The 24273-nt window shown below is 38.8% G+C and overlaps 1 protein-coding gene across 15 annotated transcripts in view; it reads right to left on the reverse strand.

The window, feature by feature from the left end:
* Positions 1-24273, reverse strand: part of magi2b (membrane associated guanylate kinase, WW and PDZ domain containing 2b) — a 128953-nt gene that overhangs the window by 42622 nt on the left and 62058 nt on the right. For 14 of the 15 annotated variants that reach the window (XM_027135283.2, XM_027135281.2, XM_027135280.2 and 11 more), the window contains 6 exons: positions 22922-23137; positions 18805-19024; positions 17965-18044; positions 7050-7107; positions 6810-6931; positions 398-580 (listed from right to left, as the gene is read on the reverse strand). In XM_027135283.2, coding sequence (XP_026991084.2) covers positions 398-580; positions 6810-6931; positions 7050-7107; positions 17965-18044; positions 18805-19024; positions 22922-23137 — 879 coding nt within the window. The remainder of the gene's footprint in view (positions 1-397; positions 581-6809; positions 6932-7049; positions 7108-17964; positions 18045-18804; positions 19025-22921; positions 23138-24273) is intronic. The other variant, XM_027135282.2, reaches the window with a different exon arrangement.

The following is a 24273-nucleotide window of genomic DNA, read 5'->3' on the forward strand; positions in this document are numbered from 1 at the left end:
ATGTGAAAAAAATAATTTCACTGTGCTGTAATGTATACCTTTGTGGTTTTTAAACATGGTAGGCGTAGTGGTATGGAGAGATCATGTGTAGTCACGTCACTTTCACTCCCTGCCCTTTTTCCAGCCAGTAACAGTATCATTTGGATTTTGCCTGACAACAGTAGAACCAAGTGTGCTCTTGTTGTTCTGTTGTTCTTTCTCTGCTTAACACGGTTGTAAAGAGCTTATTTATGTCACATTGTACCAGGATGATGATTCTCCTCTGATGTCTCTCATTAACAAAGAGCTTCCTCCTGAAGACCTTCAATTTCGATTTAAGCTCCTGAGAATTTTTCTGACTCTAGAGCAGTTTCTGAACCTTTCGTTTTTTCAGATGTGAGAGAAACTGGAGACTCACCGGTGGCCATCTTGCTGTCCTGCGCCGCCGGGCCGTCCGGAATGACACTCTTCACCTGCAGGAACTCGTCCGGTTCGTCTCCGCCGATGATGGTGAATCCGAAGCCCATGTTGCTCTTCTGCAGTGCCGTGGACAGAAACGTGCCTTTCAGTTGGGTGGCATCTCGCGTGAACGGAGGCTTTTCTGTGAATGTCACACATGCAAAAACATTATTAACCCACAGCACACCAAACTGTCAGGAAAATAATTACCAAGGACACAAATCCTTTCATGAGCAGGACCCGTCTTACACCCGGGTTTCTTTATCGATTCGTTTTTTTATTTGAAGAAATAACCAGATTTATTTTAAGAAAAAACAAAATCACAGTAAATATTTGGGTCGATAATCAAAGAAACTCGCATGCATTACCAACCTCTGTTATTTACTAGCCTACTAATCACTCGGTGCATGTGCATGAGTTAAAGCGTGAGAGTGAAAGAGTTTATTTATTTTCCATAATTTGTAGTTAGAACGATGAGGCTGTAATCAATAAACAGGAAGACACGGTTAAACAAAGAAAATCGATATTCATGAAGACAGAACACTAGTTTAAAAGGATGGAAAGTACTAGAAAAAAGTAGGCTTCGAAGTGCGGAGCGTATAAACAGGAAAAAAAAAAACAGTGTGCAAACATAAAGACGTACAAAAGAGAAGTCAATTACTGAAGAAAAGCAATAATGAAACAAGGAAGGAGACAAAAGACAAGACAAAACAAGACAAGAACTAAAACCAAAAACAAAAGCCCAAGCATGACATAAAGTCTAGTCAGAGGTATTCAGCTAAACGTTGTGAAGATCCAGATATATAAAATTCATTGCTTAGAAAAGTCTGCATGAGCGACTAGCGTGACTGAATGGCAGCTACTTTGTTTATCCGTCAGTGATCAACACACTGATCGTGGCTATAAAGATGTATTAGTTGGTTCTGATTTTGTTACCTCACAGAGGTTGAACAGGACACATACAGTACCTGTTTATCTGGTTTGAACTTGAAGCAGAGAATAAATGGGGACAAAAATTCACTTCTTGTTATTGACTTATTCGACAGACCTTCGTGTCACTTCGTTTATTATCCCGGAGAGAATAAATGAAATTAAAACCTATCAAAAGTGTAAAACAACAACAACAACAACAACCCTTCCTTTCTTGATGGACTGTTTTCTTGTATTTTACAATGTACATAAATTCAGAAGCAAGAGAGGATCTGAAGATTTAGAACAACTCTGACTCTGGAGTCCCTGAACTACAGACCAGAACTTTAAGTCCTGCTCGCTAGCCAGATCCCATTTATCATCTGATAGCTAACAGGCGAGAATGCAGTGGGCTAGCAGGTGTTTCCTCCAACTGCATCACAGGGTAGCATAAAACAGTCCGAGAAATGCGCTATCTATCCTCGTCCACAGAGACACGAGCCCACAGAGACTTGGGCTTGCCTCGTGTCGCTGTGATTGACAGGTGAGTGAATACTGCCATCCCTACTACACAGAAAGCAGCCGGTTTTGCTCTCTTGGATGACTGTGGCATCATTGGGATTCAAGGAGAAAAGTTTTCTGTAGATTGACTAGGAAGTCCAGCTACAGTATATTTTTAAATAAAACACATCCAGACCTTAGTTTGTTAATTAATGACCCTGTGTTTTTTGCTATTGCGTCAGTCAGCTCTGTGCTCGGGTCTTCATCAGCGAACGTTTGAAGTCTTTGGCAAGAAGGAATTAGAGTTGGGTCTGTGGTGAGCTCGGAATTTGCTCTGACCTATTAGTTCCTCAGGAGCTCTTGGTTGCTTAAAGGTGGGGTGCATGATATTTGAAAATGAATGTTGACATTTGAAATCACCAAAACAAACACACCCCTAACCCAAATGGGTGTCAACCCTGTTTTAATAGCTCCGCCCCACACATACATACGTAACCCAGGCCACTATTATAGCGGAACCTGCTGGGGCAGCTGGCAGAGGGGATATTTTTATCAATACTCAAATACTCAAAACTCAATGAGTAATATTATGGTAATACAAATGTGTTGTACTGTGAAAGGTTTAGCTCCGTTTCACACGGAAGACGAAGTTCAACACTTATAACCGAGGCAGAGGTAACGGCAGGTATCCGCCATGTCAATGTTTCAATCGCTTTCTGCTAATATCAGACATGCGCACTGAATACTCTCTCCGCCGCATATTGACAAGACACGCCCCTTTCTGCTAATTGGCTACACGTTCGTTTTGTTAGTCGGCCCGCATTTCTCAAACATTGTGCACCCCACCTTTAATTCCCCTCAGCTACAAACTGTTGTAAAAAGAACATTATTTACATTGGCATTATTTCTTGTCCAGTGTTAAACAAATGAAGCTGAGGTTCGATTCTGAGTCTGGTTCCTCTCAAGGATTCTTCCTCATATTATCTCAGGGAGGTTTTGCCTCACCACCATCACCTCCAGCTTGCTCATTAGGGACAGATGTTATAGATAAATAGTAACTTAATTTTAAACTTTAAACATTTCTTTTTTATTATTATTATTATTCTGTTTCTGTTCTGTATGTAAAGCTGCTTTGAGGCAATGCGAATTGTTAAAAGCGCTACGCAAATAAATTGAATTGAATTGACATCTTACAGATTTCTGAAGCTGGTCCTCCTAATCCTTTAACTTCTATTTACGGGATGTTTTTTTCCATACAGCTGAGCAGATGAGGGTTAAGGACGGTGCTCGGGGGCTTTGCAGTAGCAGCTTGACACAGCAGGGATTTGAACTGATGACATTATGTTCAGCAGTTTATACTGAGATATCATTGACAAACTATGTGGCTATTTAATTACTGCCATCTCTCATTACAAATATCTCGTGTTTGTGGTCATAATACATCAAACATTTTTTTACAGAAGATGAAAAAGTATAAACCATTCAGAGCAGGCAGTGTGTATGTCTATGCATCGCATTCGAAGTTCCTTGCAAGTAATTTCAATCTGAGTAATTAATTAAACACATTAAGAAGTGGTACTTAATCATCAGTAGAAAAAAGCCCTTGAGGAAAAACAAATCAGAGAAAAAAAGCTGTATAAACTTTGACTACACTGCTAAAAAAGCCAATTAAAATAAAAAGAAAAGAAAAAACGAGAGACATTCTAGCAGCTTCACCCTGCCTAGAACTGGGCATTGCTCCAAAAGCAGGCCACTGAGAAAGGGGAACCTAATCAAGAGAAGCTATCGGGAGGTCGGCATCGGCTTTAATGACGATCCAGATTTTTAATTGCAGGGGCTGGTCACACTGTGTACTGGCTAACACCTCGTCTAGCCCATGTAGTGTAGTGCCACAAAAGCTGCCATGGATCAGGATCATTCACTTAATCATATTTTACATATGCAAAAAAAAAAAAAAAACAGTAAAGAGGAGTGAAGACAGTAAGCGAAAGAGCTCAGAAACACACACTGCAGCGTATAAAGTGACCTGCAGCCTTTGGAAGAAAAAAATCTATACAGGTTTCAGTGTCACACTACACCGTACCACGTATCCAACCCTCACTGACTAGCGGAGGGAAGAGCGCATGTCCTCAAGTGACCTAGTTAGAGTGTGACCCAAATCCAAAAACACTTCCAACAAGTAATAACTGGGGTGTTGGTAAAAAAATCCATTTATGGACATGAACGTCCATGAACGGAGGAAATCTAAAAGCTGATTTTTTTTTGTAGATCCGGTTGAGCACATGCAGTGTGAAAGAACATAAAACACGCCACAGATAATAAAAACATAAAAGATAAAGAGTTTATTATTATAAATCAAGACGCTTGTTTCCGAGCTCACGTCTCTTGAAGTTAGGGACATAAAAACGATCAAAAGGACGTCTGTAGATTTTGTTATTTCGTTACTTCTTGTGTACGAGATGTTCGCATCCGATTAAAGAGCACAAAACAAAGGCTGCTGGGATAGCGCTCTTCATCAGCAGCCTGGTAGCAGCTAGCAGGGGTCAGCAGTGTGATTTTGGTTGTGCAGCTTCCCACATGTTATTCCCTTTCCAAACCAAGTGTGTGTCTCTGCTTTCATTCTCCCGCCGCAATCTGCTAATCGATTCCGGTTTAAACATGCTCAAGCTAAAACAAACGCTGCCTCATCGTGTAGGACGGCATTCACAATATGCGCCGCATTTGTCGTAAAGCTGCACAATATACACAAAAAGGTTGTGTGTGGCAAAGGGAATGGATGGGATAAATTCATTCATTCATTCATTCATTCATTTTCTACCGCTTAACCCGAACTACCTCGGGTCACGGGGAGCTTGTGCCTATCTCAGGCGTCATCGGGCATCGAGGCAGGATACACCCTGTACAGAGTGCCAACTCATCGCATGGCACACACAGTCTCATTTGGATGGGATAAATTAATGAATAAAATCCTTTTTGGTTTTAAATAAACACTGTGTGTTAAATAGTGACAACCCTTTACAGCTGGTTTTTATACCACATGCTTATATGCATAAACCTTATCAGAGCTTGACATCAGTCTTTAGGCATCAGACTGTTTTTATAACCACATTACATGGATTATTATGGATTATAATTTTTAAAAAAAATTTTTTACAGTTGAAATGACAAAGCATTTTATCAATTGACAAAAAAAAAAAACCCAACTATTTTGGTAAAAAGCCTAATTTTGATCATTTTTGGTTGTATTCCAGGACTTACAGTGACGTCCAATGAGATTTCCAAAACCCTCAAACATCCGAACGATGCTTTTCCTTTATAAATAGAACTGATACCTTCACATCATCATGAACCATTTTCAATTCATCTTCACTTGGGAACAAAGATGAGATACGGTTTATTTCAGCTCAGTCTGAACAGAAACAATATATTTCCATTCCTGGTCCAGACTTCCACGTCCGCTCTGTAGTAATAAAAAAGGGTTAATATAATATCTATACTTTTTTCCATAAGGTATTTTACTCTGCATATAGGAAGACTACCGGGAATGTGTGTTTATTTGGAACAGTGTTTATTCAGATCATCCTTCTACACTGTGATTGGAGAATAATACAATAAAACACTTTTTACATGGATTTTCTCCCCATCTTCTAAATCCTGGCTTCCTAACATCTTTTCCACCTGTATTTCCTCAACAGGAATTTAGTGCTGGCAAAATGTTTAGGTTTTGGCTATACTTTTTTAAATCATTATTATTAACCATATAAACACCTCCAGGTGGTCCAGAGGCAGTGTTTGATTCCCGGGCAGGGAGCTGACCCAGCCACCGAAGAGTTAACTCTGAATGCTGGTCCTGAGCCAGAATAAAAATGGGAGGGTTGCGTCAGGAAAGGCATCCGGCGTAAAACCTGTACCAAATCTAATATGCAGACCACACGATCCTCTGTGGCGACCCCGAACAGGAAGCGGCCGAAGGAAATTCTTATTTCACCCTGGAACAACTTAGAGTGATTTCGTTTTGATTAAATTACACCGCTTTAACGTTTCTGATCATTGCTTAGGAACATTTTTTTATTTCTGCTAATAAACACTTATCTCGAATCCCAAACGACTATTCACTACCTGTGCAGTAACAGTATAAAATAATTAGCTTTGCTGCGCACTACGTGCAGCACATACAGTTAAAGATTCAGCTGTAAAAAACCCAAAAGGGTGTCTCTTACTGTCCTTATTAACTAAGAATAAAATCCCTTTTAAAACTGCTCTTAAAAATAGAAGTTATGGTTGTGGAAATCAGGCAAACCTCGGGGAAACCTGAGGTACAGGAAGAGGTAAAAAGGAGTGTAGGGCATTAAATAAATAAACAAACAAACAAACAAATAAATAAATAAAAGTTTTACACCACTTTCATCGGTTTTATTTGTTCTGCGTCGAGAGTGAACACAGACCCTAAGCCGATCTTTCTGCATGTCTGTATAGACCTTAGAAGTATAATAATAGAAGTTATGGTTGTGGAAATAAAAGAAACCTTATGACAGGCACCCTGCCTCATTTCCTGTTTGTACAGGAAGTAAGGAGTCTGTGTAGACGCCTGCTTTGCTGTGCTCTGTGCGAGAGGGATGGAGTTATATCTATCCTGTCAATCACAGCAACTCTGACAGAATCGGTTGTAGGCATCTGTAAGCTTGTGTATGTGGCAGAGGGCAGAGTGCTTTCGTCCTCTGCCTCGTCAAGCAAGAAGCTCAGAAATATGTGATCTGGTCACATGCGTCTTGGAGGAGGCACAAGTTAGGCTTCAACTTCTCTGGTTGGTAGGTGTGAGATTTTAAAGAGAGTGTGAGAGGGCGGGAGTTGATATCAAATGATATCCAAACCTTGTGAGAAAATAAGTCGACGTGGAGACAAATTACAGCTGCTGATGACTTTTTTGCTGTGTGTGAACGTGCGTGTGTGTAAAATGGTACCTCTGTAGATGGTGGGCAGCGGCAGGGATGACAAGCCTTGGCTCTGCATTTGCTGCTGCTGTTGGATTCTTCTTTTGGCCTCCAGGACGGGGTTCTCGAACTGTGTCCTCCTGTTAATGTGGCTGACAGGGAGAGAACGCAGAGCTCTCGTTTGAATGCTGCTCCTCTCGCCGCATACACACGCTCTCACTTTCTATACAATGACACGCTTGTGAGTGAACGTGATGTGACGACACTTACTCCACGTAGTAACTGCCATATATAGGGTCGTCGATTTTCTCCCAGCCGTACGGCAGCTCTGTTAGGGAAAGGAAGAGGTAAAAGGGAGACAGAGATGTGAACGATGAACTGCTGCTTCACACGACTGTTTTAGATGAAATAAATAAATAAATAAATAAATAAATAAATAAATAAATAAAAATAAATAAATAAATAAGTAAATAAGTAAATAAATAAATAAAAGAGAGTGTTTTATTCTTACAACACGTTCATCGTTTTTATCTGTTACACGTCGAGTGGAAACGGAACCTGAACCGAAACCAGCATTTCATTTCAAGCCCTGTGTCTCTCAGCCTCTTCTGTTTTTGTCAGAATTCAGAATCTGGTACAGTCGACGTGTTCGTACCCATAAATATATTTTGTGCTGCTGAATTCTTGTTGTTTGTTTTCTATAAGAGCAGCTCTGACAGTAGCACCGGCTGTAATTCATATCACAGGGTTATATTAATACACTCATTCCAATACACTATTGTTGCTATAGCAACAGTTCATTCACAAGGAATTCTGTGATGGACCCGATTCTCGAGACTCTAGAGTCTAATAATAAGCAGATTAAAGCGTCTTTTCATTTGAGTTAAACGTAGAACTGTTAAAACAGGGAGGTTTTCTCCGAGCAGACATTTAACACATAAGGAAGGAGTCTCTGGCGAAAGCGCTTTGTATCAATCCACCATGAGAAAGTCTAGAGATAGAGGGATGGACCTTACGCATTGTTGTGCCTCGTTAACAAGCATTTGTTTGCCTGATTACTTCGTAGACCTTGAGGTTGTTTTTATAGCTGCTCAAACATAAGCGATAACAGGAACTCTTCCATAACAGTAAATATAACTATACAGGAATAAATAAGTCTCAGTCTTTCGGTCTAAAAAAGGTTAAAAAAAAAAAAAGGTCTAAAGTATCATTACTTATCAGTCTTAATAAAATAGTATCAGCTTGTTGTCTGCCAGATAAATAAATCTCTGCAAGTATTATTACACTTCATGAAAGAATTCAAGCAGCTCACCTCAAAGCAGAATCTACATTCAGTTCTGTCATGAAAACACTTAAGGACATATTCAACCATGAGGAGACGTGTTCATGTATCAGTGAGTACCATGCTGTAGGATGGATGGGGAATAAGATACGCAGTAAATTTTGGTCTGCCACTGAATCACCATGATGAACAAATGGGAACAGGCTGCAGTTTGATGACATCAGCAGATTATTATTTCTGTGGCTTTTGTATTTATTTTACTCCCGATGCAGCAAGAACCCGAAACACCTGAAGAACATTCAAAGGAAGGGTTCATGTGCGCTTCAGGTCCGTTATGTTCTTCAAGTAGCTTCACACAGAAACACGAACAAATGAGAAATGCTGTTTATACCAAAGACGTGATTCACTTTCACTGTTAAAAAACTACCCTTGGTGGTAGTTTTGAAGCTGTAAATAAGCTTCATTAAGATGATGTAGAAATATGTTTTAATTATAATCCATAATGTAGTTATAAAAACAGTCTAATTATGTTTTAATTTGTGTACTGATGTCAAGCTTTGATAAGGTTTATGCATCTAACCAGCTGTGAAACCGTTATGTAGAGGAAGAAGGTGGAAGGGTAACCAGGTGCTGATGCTGGATGAGGGAAAAAAAAATACAAGATGGCTGATGACCAAAGTGGTTAGTGAGGTTAAGGTTAGGGTAGGAAAGAAAGAAAGAAAGAAAGAAAGAAAGAAAGAAAGAAAGAAAGAAAGAAAGAAAGAAAGAAGGGGGGGAAATCCCTGAACCTTGGACTCGTCTTAAAAATCACAAATAGATGTTCTATATCTTGTGATTTTCTACACCTTGTGTATCCTCACTTAGGTTCACACAGAAATGCAATCAAGCAGAAATATTAAACATTCAACCCAACCAAAGAAAAAAACAGTCAAGTCTCTTTATATATAAGCATTTCCAGTTCCAAAAATACATTTCTTTTCTAAATCCAATTTCAACCTTTCACATTAATTACTGGTACTAGGTCTCAGATCAGAGGCACCTCTAGTTTCACAATATTTTTTCAGCATTTTGTATTTTGTTAATGATCTACAACAAATTACACAATTTTACTTTGATCAAAGGTTTATTTTTTCCATTGAAGCATTAATTAGTGATTATGACAATGGAAGGTCCTCACATGAATAGTAAGGCAAGTGTGTGTGTGTGTGTGTGTGTGTGTGTGTGTGTGTGTGTGTGTGTGTGTGTGTGTGTGTGTGTGTGTGTGTGTGTGTCTACTGATTTTCTTCAGCTAGTGTTGGCAGAATAAACATTTGCTGTGGAGACTCTCGTTATGCAGAGTAAATGTTTTGGGCTGAAAGCCAGAAGGCCTGAAATTGACCAGCTTTGACAGTAATCACTGATGGGTATAGAGGAGCCTCTTGGAGGTTTATACAAAGACACCCCCACCCCACCCACACACACACCTACAGTACACACACACATACACACACCTACACACACACACACACACACACACACACACACACACACACACACACACACACACACACACACACACGCATACACACATACACACCAAACATACAGCTGAGGCTGAGTGGGAGAGAAAATGAGTCACCCTCGTCAATGACATTTTCTTAATGGAAGAGCGAGCCGGCTGACTTAAGCCAACCTGACTGCCTGATCTATGAATTAAACCTCTTAACGGAAAAATCAGACAAGGTTCAGCTCTAGACAAGTGGCGGTCTTTTTTCTCATTTCACAGAATACTTTAAAACCATGTACCATGAAATACAATCTCGATCTCTAAAACATCTCCAGAGCAGAGCTTTTAATCCTCACAGAACGGTGGTGTGACGTCTGAATTCAAATGTATAGCTATAGCTCACATGTTCATGTAAAAAATGTCTTTTACAAGTTTAAACATGAAACTGATCCAATTCTAATCAAATCAAATCAAAATTCAAAACTCTGATTTATCTAACTGTCTCCTTTTGATGCTTGAATTAGAACACACACACACACACACACACACACACACACACACACACACACACACACACACACACACACACACACAGACAGTTTTAACTAAACAAGATTAACAAAAACTGATTCTGGAACAGAACACCTTAAATATCAATCTTGCACAAACCACCTTAAATCACTGGTCCTCCATGGTTAGTTGCCATGGCAACTGCAGAAGTCGTCTCTTTTTCAGGCTCTTTCATTCACCAAGTGTTTTATGTATATTTGAGAGCAGGGATGAGTCTAAACATGAGTGTGCTTGTGTGTGTGCTTGTGTGTGTGTGTGTGTGTGTGTGTGTGTGTGTGTGTGTGTGTGTGTGTGTGTGTGTGTGTGTGTGTGTGTGTGTGTGAGTGTGTGTGAGAGAGAGAGAGAGAGAGAGAGAGAGAGAGAGTGTGTGTGTGTGTGTGTGTGTGTGTGTGTGAGAGAGAGAGAGAGAGAGAGAGAGAGAGAGAATGTGTGTGTGTGTGTGTGTGTGTGTGTGTGTGTGTGTGTGTGTGTGTGTGTGTGTGTGTGTGTGTGTGTGTGTGTGTGTGTGTGTGTGTGTGTGTGTGTGTGTGTGTGTGTGTGTGTGTGTGTGTGTGTGTAAGACAAAGACAACAAATGTCACAGTGTGAATGCACATTCTGTACTTATGAATATCTTCCCTCAGGTTTTTCAAAATTTACTAAATGTAAAATATGGCAGATTTGGTTTTAATAAATCACTGCTCCATATAACAAGAGAGCAGCAAGAAACAAACATCCTCGACACAAAGAATAATATGTGCATCGTGTATAAAACAGACAGGCAGAAATGATATATTTGATGAAATTGACAAATATGTAAATGCAGTAAATATTTGTGTTGTAGCCTTGGGAAAGTGGAAGCACTTTTAATGTGTCCATCAGAACGTCATTAGTATTTCTCCTGTGGATGTCACAATCCTTGAGCACAATCCTTACATCATTTATCCCAGAAAGGTGTTTAGGCACTACTAGCCAAATGAAGATGTGAACACCATTCATCTAAGGATTTTCCCACATTTGCTATTTTAATGATGGCAGTAGAGCTCACTGTCTAACACGTCACTCCCAAATCTGCCCTAGGTTTGATTTGGTTGTAAACATGATGACTGTAAAAGCCATCATAAAATTTACACCATTTTCATCCTCAACAATCTCACAGGCCACACCTCCTTCAAAAGACCTAACAAGCTCACAGGCCACACCTCTTTCTGTAGAACTGACAAGTTCACAGTCCACACCTCCTTCAACAGAACAAGCTCACAGGCCACACCTCCTTCAACAGAACAAGTTCACAGGCCACACCTCCTTCAACAGAACAAGCTCACAGGCCACACCTCCTTCAACAGAACAAGCTCACAGTCCACACCTCCTTCAACAGAACAAGCTCACAGTCCACACCTCCTTCAACAGAACAAGCTCACAGGCCACACCTCTTTCAACAGAACAAGCTCACAGGCCACACCTCCTTCAACAGAACAAGCTCACAGGCCACACCTCCTTCAACAGAACAAGCTCACAGGCCACACCTCCTTCAACAGAACAAGCTCACAGGCCACACCTCCTTCAACGGAACAAGCTCACAGGCCACACCTCCTTCAACGGAACAAGCTCACAGGCCACACCTCCTTCACTAACCCTTACAGGCATAAAGGCCACACCTCCTTCACTAACCCTGACAGGCACAAAGGCCACACCTCCTTCATAGCCCCTGATGCCATGCTTCCTTCACTACACCAGACAAGCAGAGATTCAACAGAGAGAGACATAAAATCACACAATCCCAAAGGAAATATGTTAACCTTTAAAAATAATATTATTTTTTTATTATATATATAATATTCTAGTAAAAAAAACAGATGCCAGGGGGCTTTCAGGCTTACAGACATGTTTATATAGATTCTTTTGCGATGTGAACTTTTGCCTGTTAGAACATACTGCACAGAGAAAAAAGACACCCTTAAAACCAGACATCACACTGGGCTGCACACAAACACGCAAGAGAAGGCTTTCAGCTGCTGATAGAGGCAAAAAATAGATTGGAGCTCTAATGGGGAGAGGAGTATTAGCAGTCAAGTCACACAGAAGCACTTAACAGACTGGTAGAAAGGGATATTGATTTTTTCTGGCCCTGATAAACTGCATTTCAACTAGGCAGAGGCTTACAAACACGCTAAGTTTCAGTGCGAGAACTCAGCGATAACTAATAAACATAGAGATATAAAAGGCTCGTTCAAAATCTACTGAAAATTTCTTAAGAATAAAGAGAGAAAACAAAAGGTCACATCTATTTGTCTCTATTGTTTGCTTTGGGCTTTTGGTTTAATTGATCGATTACATTACCAGCAACAAGAAATGTAATATTTTAAACTTTCGATGAGCTGAATTAATCTGTCTTGTGCATTTGTCGGTGCGGCATAAAATACATATTAATGGTGTTTTTCAGGCATGGAAATTCAGTCAAGACACAGGGAAAAAACCCTAAATTTGACACATATTCCTTATAATTAATATATAAATATATTAATTATATTATATAATTAATATAATATATATATTAATATATATATATATATAATATATTAATACTATTTATAGATATAATTATATATATATATATATATATATATATATTATATATATATATATATATATATATATATATATATATATATAAACTTTATACTTTACCTATATATATATTTTCTTTAATTAAAAAAAAACAATCTTCAGGTTGCTTTTGTAGGTTCAGACGCACTCGCAAAAGCAGCATAAATTTTTTACACCTATAAAAAAAACCTCATTAATGTTTATTATTATTATGCGGAACTCAACTCCTGTCCTCAACTCAATTCTCGGTTAAGACTCTGAGAGGAATTGTGGAGGCAGCACTACAGTTAGTGGCAGATAATGAGGTAATGGAATAAAAATGAATTTCATGCCACCGCAGATAAGGAATCCCAAATACCAAGCTAAACAAAATAAATCTACCAGGAAGGTAAACCGTTAACCAGCTACATGAACTTTACTGGCTATACTCCACACCTTTTATTATTGCTCTGATTGACAACTCTTAATGAAATTTGTGAGCTTCGTGTTCAGTCACCATCACGTGACACTCTGACGTCAGCATCGTGTTCTCTTCTGTATAGCAGCAGACTGAAGTTCAGCTCCACTTCATATTTAAATAGCTAGTCCTCCTGCTGCATTATGCACGACTTATTGATCGACGTGTTGTTTTCTCACAGAGAGACTGCGAGTGCTGCAAATATTCGAATATTCAGCATCATCAAAACTTGTAGCTGACAGGTTTACATCAACTTTCAGTTATTTTAAATTTGATCGCAAGGTCTGTGCTGAGAATGCAGGTAATTGGTGACTTAGCCTAAGCTAACTAAATAGGATTTCAAGATTTCTATAATATCAGGATTTATTAAAAATTGGTTAGTGTTGTAAGAAGCAAGCAATTTACTAAACTCTTCAAAGGAAACAGTTAAGATGACTTGTGATGTGTGATACTATAGTGAAGAAACTAATTAACATCTTAATATTAAAAAAAAGCTTAATATCAATGAACTAAGCCAAATTCATAACAATTCGCCTCTACACACACACATGTATACAGACACACATAAAGACACACAGATGCACACAGATGCACACACACATACATACAGACACACACACAAATACACACAGATATACATACACAGACAGACGCGCACACACACACACACACACACACACACACACACACACACACACACACACACACACACACAGAGACACAAACACTCAGATACAGATACACATACAGTACACAGACAGACGCGCACACACAGAAACAGACACACACATAGGCACAGACACACACACAGATGCACGCACACACACATAAACACAGAGACACAAACACTCAGATACAGATACACATACACAGACAGGCGCGCATACACAGATACATACACACACACAGACACACACATAGACACAGACACACAGATACACATACACAGCTTGATGCGTACACACACAGACACAGAGACACAAACACTCAGATACAGATACACATACACAGACAGACACGCACACAGATACATACACACATACACACACACAGATACACACATAGACACAGACACACAGATACACATACACAGCTTGATGCATACACACACACAGATACACATACACAGACAGATGCACACACACAGATACACATACACAGACAGATGCACACACACACACACACACACACACACACACACACACACACACACACACACACACACACACACAGACACACAGACACAGGATACTGGTGCTTAAAATGATGTCTGCAAATCTTAGATTATCTGAAATTTGATCACTATGCTAGATGACAACTTATATTAAAAATGACTGAACAATACAAAAACAAGCTGAATAATTTATTTAGAACAAAGTTTAGTTTATTGTTGTTTAGTTGGAGGCAGTTGATAGGAACAATAACAGCGCACTAGGGTTGTGTGATAAAACGATCTTGTGACATGAATTAGGGAATAATATGACAAAACTGCCAACACGGTGTACTCGTGTCTATTCATAAATTCTTAAATGCACTGCAACAGTTAGTATAAATATTAAATGCAGTATATGCTACATTTTTTCTTATTTATGTGGCATTGTAATTGTATAATATGTGTGCACTGTATAAGTACATCCCCGTGACCCGAGAAGTTCGGATAAGCGGTAGAAAATGAATGAATGAATGAATGTATGTATAAGTACATCATAGTATTTCCAAAATTCTAGCAAGTGGGGCTAATTCCATTTGTATGAACAGCTGGATTTCGAATAAAATTTTATATAGTTTTAAGGCAGGAGTTGTATTACAATGTACATGTATACAAAAGTTTCCTTTATAAAGTCGGACAGTCTGTGCCATTAAACTGCATAAAACACATAAAAGTTGGAAAACTCTGTTCTCTACCAGCATTGCTCGACTGGTCCCACCATAACCCAGGTTAAAAGCACTGTATACATTAAAACTCTTTTCAGTTCTGGCACAGAGGTAGTGGAGTGAACTTCCCCTAGACGTTCGAACAGCTGAGTCACCTCAAACGCCGGGTGAAGACCTTCATTGTCAGGATCCAGCCCGGACTTTGGCCACATTTTGTTTATGTTCTATGTTCACGTGTCTGCCCCGCCTTTGTCTCTTCCTATCTGCATCTGCACACCTGTTCCTCATGTGTTAACTGTCATGTCTATTTATCCGTGCTGCGTTGCCATTTTCTATGTCGTCTCGAGTCACGTCATGTGTCATGTCTGGTTTTGTCTGTGTTCTTGTTTTGTGTGTTTTTAAGTTAATAAACCCTTTTACTTTACGCTATCCTGCATTTGGGTCAGTTTTTACCCCGCACCACTGACATTCATCTTCCCGTAAACACTTAAACTTGCATTCATTTTCCCTGTTTATTTTACACGTAAAAAAAAATGCTCCCAACAGATTTTTAGGTTCGTGATATCCTAAGTCTGTAGCCCAGTGCAAATAGTAACGCACTTTAAAGTGAACAAAATACTGACATATTTTTCCTAACTGGATGTAGAAGATGTTACGGTGGATTTTGAAAATGTTAAAAAATGCACACCACATTTGTAAGACGTCTTTTCACTGGCCATGAAGTTTTTTCTCACACGGTGTCAGCACCTGGTAGCCCTGCCCTTCTTCCAATACGTAAGCAAAGCTATGAATGTTGATTGCATGAACTTCTTGCTTGGTTGTTGACCAGAAGGCCAGAGTTCAGGCCCCAGGACGACCAAGCTGCCAGGGTCTTAAGTCAAAGGTGCTGTATCACTGTACCATAGCTGCCCCTTCACTTTGACCCCAACCTCCAAAACTGGAATATTTGTACAAAAATAAAAAGAATCCACTGTGCTTTAATGTACGTGTGCCAACAACAAAAGCTTCTTCTTTTATTTATTCTACAAAATACACGAACAGTGCATGAGATTCAAACTGCACCTTATGATGATACTCAGATGTTCAACTGTAATCTACCTAAAATCTAAACCAGCTCTTAGTAGTCACATTATATCTGTTTATAGTTGATGTGTAACTAAACAGGTATTACAGTGACTTCATATTCTAGCTGGATCAAGCTGTTTATTTCTGTTCGGGTAAACTTATAACCTGAATGAAACCGATCCAGACACGTGGAGAGCATGTGCAACTTCACACAGACAGTAACCTGAGATCAGGATCGAACCCTGGAGCTGTGAGGCTTGTGTTTCTAAGCTTGTTAAGGTGTAAATGAATCCCCATGCCCCGTGTCCACACACGTCTCCTTCTGACGCTTGTAGCGTTAGCGTAAATCCTGTTACTGTGGCTGGAAATCTCTATCCATTTCTAACTAAAACATCAGATCATGATGATGAAACACGAGAAAGCTAACTAGCCTGTCGTTTGTGAAGGTGAAGGAATAGTCAGCTTCTCATATACAGCTGTGTCAGTCACTACATATCCATCTTCAGACCAGTTAGCAGTCTCAAATTTTATTTATTTGGCCCAGAGTCCAAAAATGAAGTGTGCGTCTGTTTTTATTGTGTCCATGCATTCAGCATCGATTTCATTGTCATGTCACGGTCTACAGTGGTGGTTAATGACCACCACTAGCTTACTAGTGCCAATATTTTCATAGAAAAGTTTCCGCCCAAACGTTTCCATCTTCAAAGTACATGCTGATATCAAACCCATTTCCGCTCTCTGAGATGCCCCAAGTGCTTGTTCATAAGCGGCTAAAATTTAAAGGTGATTATCTTCAACCAATAAAATTCCGTGTGAGGTTATCGACAGAGTTAAAAACACACGTCTCACGTTGAGTCGCACCGACTCACACGACTCGTTATGTATCAGACTTACAATGAAATCACTTATTTGTTTATACTTACTGAAAATGTCTGCTAAGTCTATTTCCATTCCAGCACAATGAAAGGGTTAAGAACAAGCTTTTTTTAATGTTAATATGGATTTAAAAATCAGCACTGGTGGCTAAACAAAACTCTGTGACAGAAATCTGCAGCATTTCAGGATGAACTGAAGTTATTTGTTAAGGAGACATCAGGAGGCATCAGACAGAATAATGCTTCATTATCAGAGAGCATCCTCTTAGCCGGGCGTGTGATTACTAGACGTAACCGCTCAATCACATATAAAGGAGAGGCTCTGCTGTAATTACTGCAAATCTTCACTCGAGCAGACCGAGCAGTGGAATGACAGAATGACAGAATGACAGCTTGGTCAGATTCACTGTTTATGTTCTGAACTCAAGTACTGCAGATTTAAATGGAAGATCTCGACAACATGTTGACCAAACAACAGCCAAAAACAAGCACCAGAGCCAAACGATGTTAGACACAAATCTCACAGCCGAAACGGTGACCGGTGACTTGCTGACATTTTGTTTAGCTGTGAGCATAAACACATTCCAACCTTTCCTAGACGATTGTTTATGTTCATCTGTATTAATGCACTGAACTAGCTAACCGTGCTGTATTACTTTACATCACACACCGGTTTAGTTTGGTTTCTAGGCAACAAAACTAGAGCATCACAATGAGCCAGCTAAGAAAAACATTGTAAAATAGCCAAGTAAGAGCAAACTAGAAGAAAATATTTCCATGCTTTAGCTTTGACTCCTTTAGTGTTGTTGTTTTTTTTAATTAACAGTGATAATGCCGTTAAGTCCGCTATGATCCTAAATCAAGATACCTAAATCATTGATTGGAAGAAAAAATCCTTAAAATACTACAAACACACACACACACACACACACACACACACACACACACACACACACACGCACGCACGCACGCATGCGTGCACACACTTACCGTCGTCTTCACATTCCTCTGGAGGTTTGGCTTTCTTGGCTAATCGAGGATCGAGCCATGATGTTGTTTTGGTGTTGTGACTAAGAAGAAACGGAGGGAAAAAACAGAGAAAAAGTTTGATGCATTGCTGAGGGTTTGCTGACGTATTTACGGCTTGATTTTGTTGCAGCTCTTGTGGGATTATAACACAAACAGATTTATACTAACAAGAATCTACTCCACCTGCTTCTAAAATGTAGCTGCTATATGTGACTCCATCAGCTACTCTCATATAAAGAGCTACTCAGGGTGATAAAGCGTTCGCCTGAGTGGTGATAAGTATACAGTGTGCAGGATTCGAGATATCCCACAAGGCCATTGGCACAGAGGGTGGGAGAGATCCAGTTAGAGGAATAGCAATCAATAATTTTAATGAGTCTCTAGCCTCCTATTAAAGAGGGAATAGAAAAGGAGAAGAAGCAAAACATCTCTCTCTCTGTCCTTCCCTTTCACTCACTCTGCTAGTCTGCATTCTGTCTTGTCTCTGAAACCGGTTGAAGCTTTGTTCATCAGCATGACGCATCTAAACCTCACTATGATCTCTTTTCCCATTTTGTGACCGAACCCACAGAGTAAAAAATAAAAGATTTGCAATGTAATTAACTCTAATAAATATAACCCGCAAAATGTTTTCTGGTCCTTACTTACTCTCATTAATAATTCATAGCTCTGTGACACCATGCAAAAAGAGGCAAGGCTAATCTCTCCACATAATTCATAGCATCGAACAGACGCTCTCCATTAGGCAACAGTGTGCGTCTCCATCTGTCGGTGTCTTAGTTTGAAGTGCACTTCACTCACTCGATGAAGTAGACTTCTCCTTTCTCGGTGTAGGCCATCTCCCAGTTATCGGGGAGCGGCCCAAGGTCGTCGTTGCTCTGCGAGTCGGCCGGGGATTTGGGGGCATCGTGTTCCTCTTCAGGGGCGTCTGTGCCCGTCAGGGTGGGCGTCTCGGCGGGGCATGACTGTGGAGGCACGTCGCCTGATGCGTCGGTGCTCTTGTCTTCGTGCTCGCTTGATTCTGCGGGTGAGAAATTCCACCTATTTTTAGAAGAGCCGATCGTTTGACACGAGGGATTATTTAAACATACATTTTAAAAAGAGATTAAAGCAAAAAGCAGTAAAATAATGTGCCACACATGCTGGTGGGAGATACTCAGCAGGTACACACCAAAACATGGACCAGTGGTTAATAGATAAACTTTGACATGACAATGAAATTAAATTTCAATGATCCCAAAAAAATATTTTTATTTTCATCATCAAGTCTCTTTGTTCTGCCTCAGTAGAATTTTGTCATGTGAAGATGTTTGTACCATCTCTGACCCCCAGGACTAAACGGCTTCACGATTCTGAGGTTCAACTCTACCACTCCTTATTGACTAAGTCTGATGTGGTACAGCAGGAATGGATCTAACCTGTAAAGTAAGGAGGTAAATAATAGTCTACATTACAAACCCTCAGTCAGTAGACTTATCTGCTGATCAATATTTTGAGTCAAGATGACATTTTGTGCTATAGATGCTCTTCACTGGGGTTCTGTATAAAACACTGAGGTTCTGTCCTTTCCCAGTAAAACCTTTTCCTCTGGAGAGCAGTGAACCCTTTAAAGCAAAACTAATGTAAAGGACGTGTTAAAGAAGAAACGCTTTGAGACATTTGAAAATAGCAGATTTATGAGCTGATAAAATTGAAGAGGGAAAAGTTTTGCTGTTATTAATACCATAAAGCATTTTATATAACACACTGGTGTTTTTGTTGAAATAAATACATACTGTTTGCTGTATTTTCTTGTTTGAATTTGTGTCATACGAACAAAAATTATAACAACATTAAGAAGAGAAGAAGAAAGAAAGAAAGAAAGAAAGAAAGAAAGAAAGAAAGAAAGAAAGAAAGAAAATAGATCAGAAAGAAAGAAAGAAAGAAGATAAGAGCAGAAAGAAAGAAAGAAAGAAAGAAAGAAAGAAAGAAAGAAAGAAAGAAAGAAAAAAGATAAGAGCAGAAAGAAAGACAGAAAGAAAGAAAGAAGATAAGAGAAGAAAGAAAGAAAATAAGAGCAGAAAGAAAGAAAATAAAAGCAGAAAGAAAGAAAGAAAATAAAAGCAGAAAGAAAGAAAGAAAGAAAGAAGATAAGAGCAGAAAATAAAAGCAGAAAGAAAGAAAGAAAGAAGATAAGAGCAGAAAGAAAGAAAATAAAAGCAGAAAGAAAGAAAGAAAGAAAGAAAGAAAGAAAGAAAGAAAGAAAGAAAGAAAGAAAGAAAGAAAGAAAGAAAGAAAGAAAGAAAGATCCTTCTCTGAAATTCTGCTCGAGTTGATCTGTGTTGTTTCAGAAAGCTCTGGAGCTACATCTGTACTCTACATACGCTATACATAAGTTATACACACGTTATTCACACATTATACATACGCTATACATAAGTTATACACACGTTATACATACGCTATACATAAGTTATACACACGTTATACACACGTTATTCACACGTTATTCACACGTTATATATACGTATACATAAGTTATACACACGTTATTCACACATTATACATACGCTATACATAAGTTATACACACGTTATACATAAGTTATACACACGTTATACACACGTTATTCACACGTTATTCACACGTTATATATACGCTATACATAAGTTATACACAGGTTATACATAAGTTATACACACGTTATACACACATTCACACATTATACATACGCTATACATAAGTTATACACACGTTATACATACGCTATATACATACGTTAGCCAAAACAGTGTCTAAAGCAGTGTCTTAAGTCTAAAGCAGTGAGCCTGATGGTTTCCTCCCGACATGAATCAGTATTCTCAGATAGTCAACCTGAAGCCTGCTGCTAAAAGCTGTGTAGAATAAAAAACAGTCTACATCTCATACTACAGAAGGGAAAAGAGAAAATAGCTGTATCAATAAAGTGAATTTCAATTTCAAAAATATGCCCTTTAGCTGTACTGAAAAACCTCTGTGTGTGTGTGTGTGTGTGTGTGTGTGTGTGTGTGTGTGTGTGTGTGTGTGTGTGTGTGTGTGTGTGTTTGTGTGTGTGTTCAAAACACTTTTAAGAAAGACCTCAAGACTGCACTCGCTGGCACTTGATTCAGCCCGGGACTCAAAGACGACTCCATATTTCATTGAAGTGTCGAGGGTCAGACAATATTGCAACAGAACACCAAAAAGAAAAAAAAAACACAATGTAAAGGTGAAGTCTGAGTTCTGTCGCTGCCTCGCAACACTGTCACACCAACCCAGGGACACAGAAACAACAAGAACCAAAAAAATGTAAAAGCTAATTATTTACACAAGTTTCTGCAATTACATCCACATTATGAAAGCTTTAATTAAATGCATAAAAGTATTTGTTCTTTCCGTCTCAGTTATACATTTGTAATGTAATAAATAGCAGAAATCGCTACTCGTCGTTAGAGACGTGAAAGCAACTGTGAGACGGGATTATAAATAATTACTGTGGAAATCATTTACAATCGTACTCTCTGCTGTCACCCAGATGAGGTTCCCTTTCCAGTCTCAAACATTCATCCTTATATCATCTAAGGAGGTTTCTGGCTTTCTAAATAGGCTGATAAATATTTACAAGGTGTCATTTATTATCATTTATTTAAAACTAAAGAATATCATTTATTTATACTGAAAATATTCTGTACAAAATATACATTTTTTTATTACATTTATATGTTCCTGTAAATCTGCTTTGCGACCTTCGTCCGTTGTTAAAGCCGCTATACAAATAAAATATTACAATGCAAAGCATCTAAATTTATATTTATACGCCAGTTAAAGCTCCAGCTTCAGCTGTGTTAAAGGGGAGTTTAGATAACTTCAGTTTATTATTTTGTTTATTTTGCCACCTGAAATTAAAAGTTCCACATTTCGATGTTTTTAACATTACACCGAGTTACAAACTGAATTTTAGATACATATTTCATAATTAATTGACTGATCTTTGATTGAATGTATAAGTTTTCATTCAAAGCTAAAGTATTCACTATCCAATAAAAAAGCTCAGTGAAATAAAAGTCTTCTGTTGATTTGAATGATATGATACAATAAATAATTATAATTATCATTAGAATCAATAACCCTAGGCAACCCTAGGCAAAATACTGAGAAACAATATATATATATATCAAGTTGACAATATTCACTCTTACGCCACATTCTGCATTCTACCGTTTAGAGACATGTTGTGTGTCGCTCACTTCATTTTTCTTCTTGCTTTGTTCTTTACCCAAAATTTCATGAATAGACTTATTTCTCTGCAAATACACTTGGGCTTGTAAATAATGTGTTAACACCTACTTATTCAGGAAACACTTCAACTAGCATTTCTTTCCCTATCTTCTGCATTTTATTTAAAAAAAAAACAAAAACTTTTTTATTGTAACTTTGAACAATGTTTTAAACTTGTGGTATCTTAAGTATGCAACCTAGTGAACCAGCGTTAATGTATCCAATGAGAGAGATTTAAGCACTTATGTAAGTCGCTCTGGATAAGGGCGTCCGCCAAATGCTGTAAATGTAAATGTAAACATGGTACAGTAAACATGGGTGTGTTCAAAATGCAAAAAGATTTCTTAAGAGTCCGTAAATTACGAGGGTACACAGAACACTCTTGTAAATGTGTTGTGTTTTGTGAAGCCTCATTGTGTTTGCAGAGAAAATGAGAAGTTTTCCAGCAGGACTCATAAGTATGTCATTAAAAGAGTCAACCTTACACATGAAGTGAGCTAAACCATGCTTGTCCTTAGGAGCTGAATCCTCCCTCAGACTGAGAGAGTTTCCTTTCCCTAAAATTTGGTGAAAATCTAAATTTTCCAGTTTTATTAGAAAACAAGCAAACATGGCACTTCCCCTTTGAGCATGTTCTGCTAACCTGGTGTGATAGCAATGCCGTTGCCGTTAACGACAGGACTCTCCTCCTCCTCTTCCTCAGGAGGCTCGATGCTGTCCTTCTCCATGTTGCTGACTGACTTGTTCCTCTTCCTCTTCCCCTCAGCGCTGGGGCGAGCACCTGGCAGCAGCTGGTCAGTCACATTAAACAGCATGTGCGTGGGCTCTGCCGGGGGCTTGGGCGTGCCATAGAAGTTATCTAGAACCAAAAAAGAAACCCAGTATTACTAATTTACATCTGAGAACCTGAGAATCCATCAGGATTTACAATCCAAATCATTCAGCACAAAGATCTCATGAAAGACAGCAAAAAAACAAAAGTCCAAATTGAGGTACTTCGCTTCAAAAAGGCACGTCACGCATCAGGAGAGGCTCGGTGTGCACCTAGATTTTTTTTTATAGCCATTTTTCAATCATGTTTTTGGTAACGCTACCCAGTTTCTTTATTTTTTTTTCCTCTTCTCTTTACTGTGTGATGCTTGTTATTAAGATGCCCTCTATCACAAAGAGCCCGAACCTTTTATTCAAGATTGAAAAGAAGTCATGTGTATCGGGGGGAATCTGGTTTAATGATTAAAAATCGAGTATGTGTGTGTGTGTGTGTGTGTGAGAGAGAGAGGTTTATGAATTCATTTGCAGGTCTGTAGGGAAGAGACAGATGAGGGCTGATGGTGGAGTCTGTAACGAAAAGTTCACTTACAAACTGTGACCCAGAATTGCACCCATTTACGCAAACCTCTTCTTACAGAGAAAACATAGATACAACAATGGGAGTGTTTTCATTTCTTTATCTTAACCTGTGATTACGACATCAGGTGAGTTCAAGTCACTTCACTTGGAGCAACATGGAGCTGGAAAACTTTCTCTTATTTACAGTAACTACCAAAAAATACAGGTAAAAGTTTTAAACTCCAGTTCCAAAATGAAGAGCAAATAATGTGCATTTTGTTTTGTTTTTTCTTCTGTTTTTAATCAGTTTACAAATCCACTATAAAGTTTATTTGATTGTATTGCAATGAAACACAGAAACCGAACTCAGCTTCTGAGACAAATAAACATTCAATTTCAACTAATTTACCATCAACTACAGTACAGAATTTACATCCATTGATTCCAACGTGTTTTCTGACTGACAGAGTTTCCCACTCGTAATTACGACTTTTTTGATGCCGTCCAGCTCGTAAACACAAACTTGTATTGTAGTGGTGAACAACAGAAATGGCTACATGTTATTAGAGATGTAAAAGCATATGGATATAAATAAATATCCTGTTAATAATAATATACTGTTAAACTGTTAAAGCACCAGCTTCAGTTCTGGTAACACTGCACCAC

Source organism: Tachysurus fulvidraco, chromosome 17 (genome assembly GCF_022655615.1).
Source record: "Tachysurus fulvidraco isolate hzauxx_2018 chromosome 17, HZAU_PFXX_2.0, whole genome shotgun sequence".
Taxonomy (NCBI): Eukaryota; Metazoa; Chordata; class Actinopteri; order Siluriformes; family Bagridae; genus Tachysurus; species Tachysurus fulvidraco.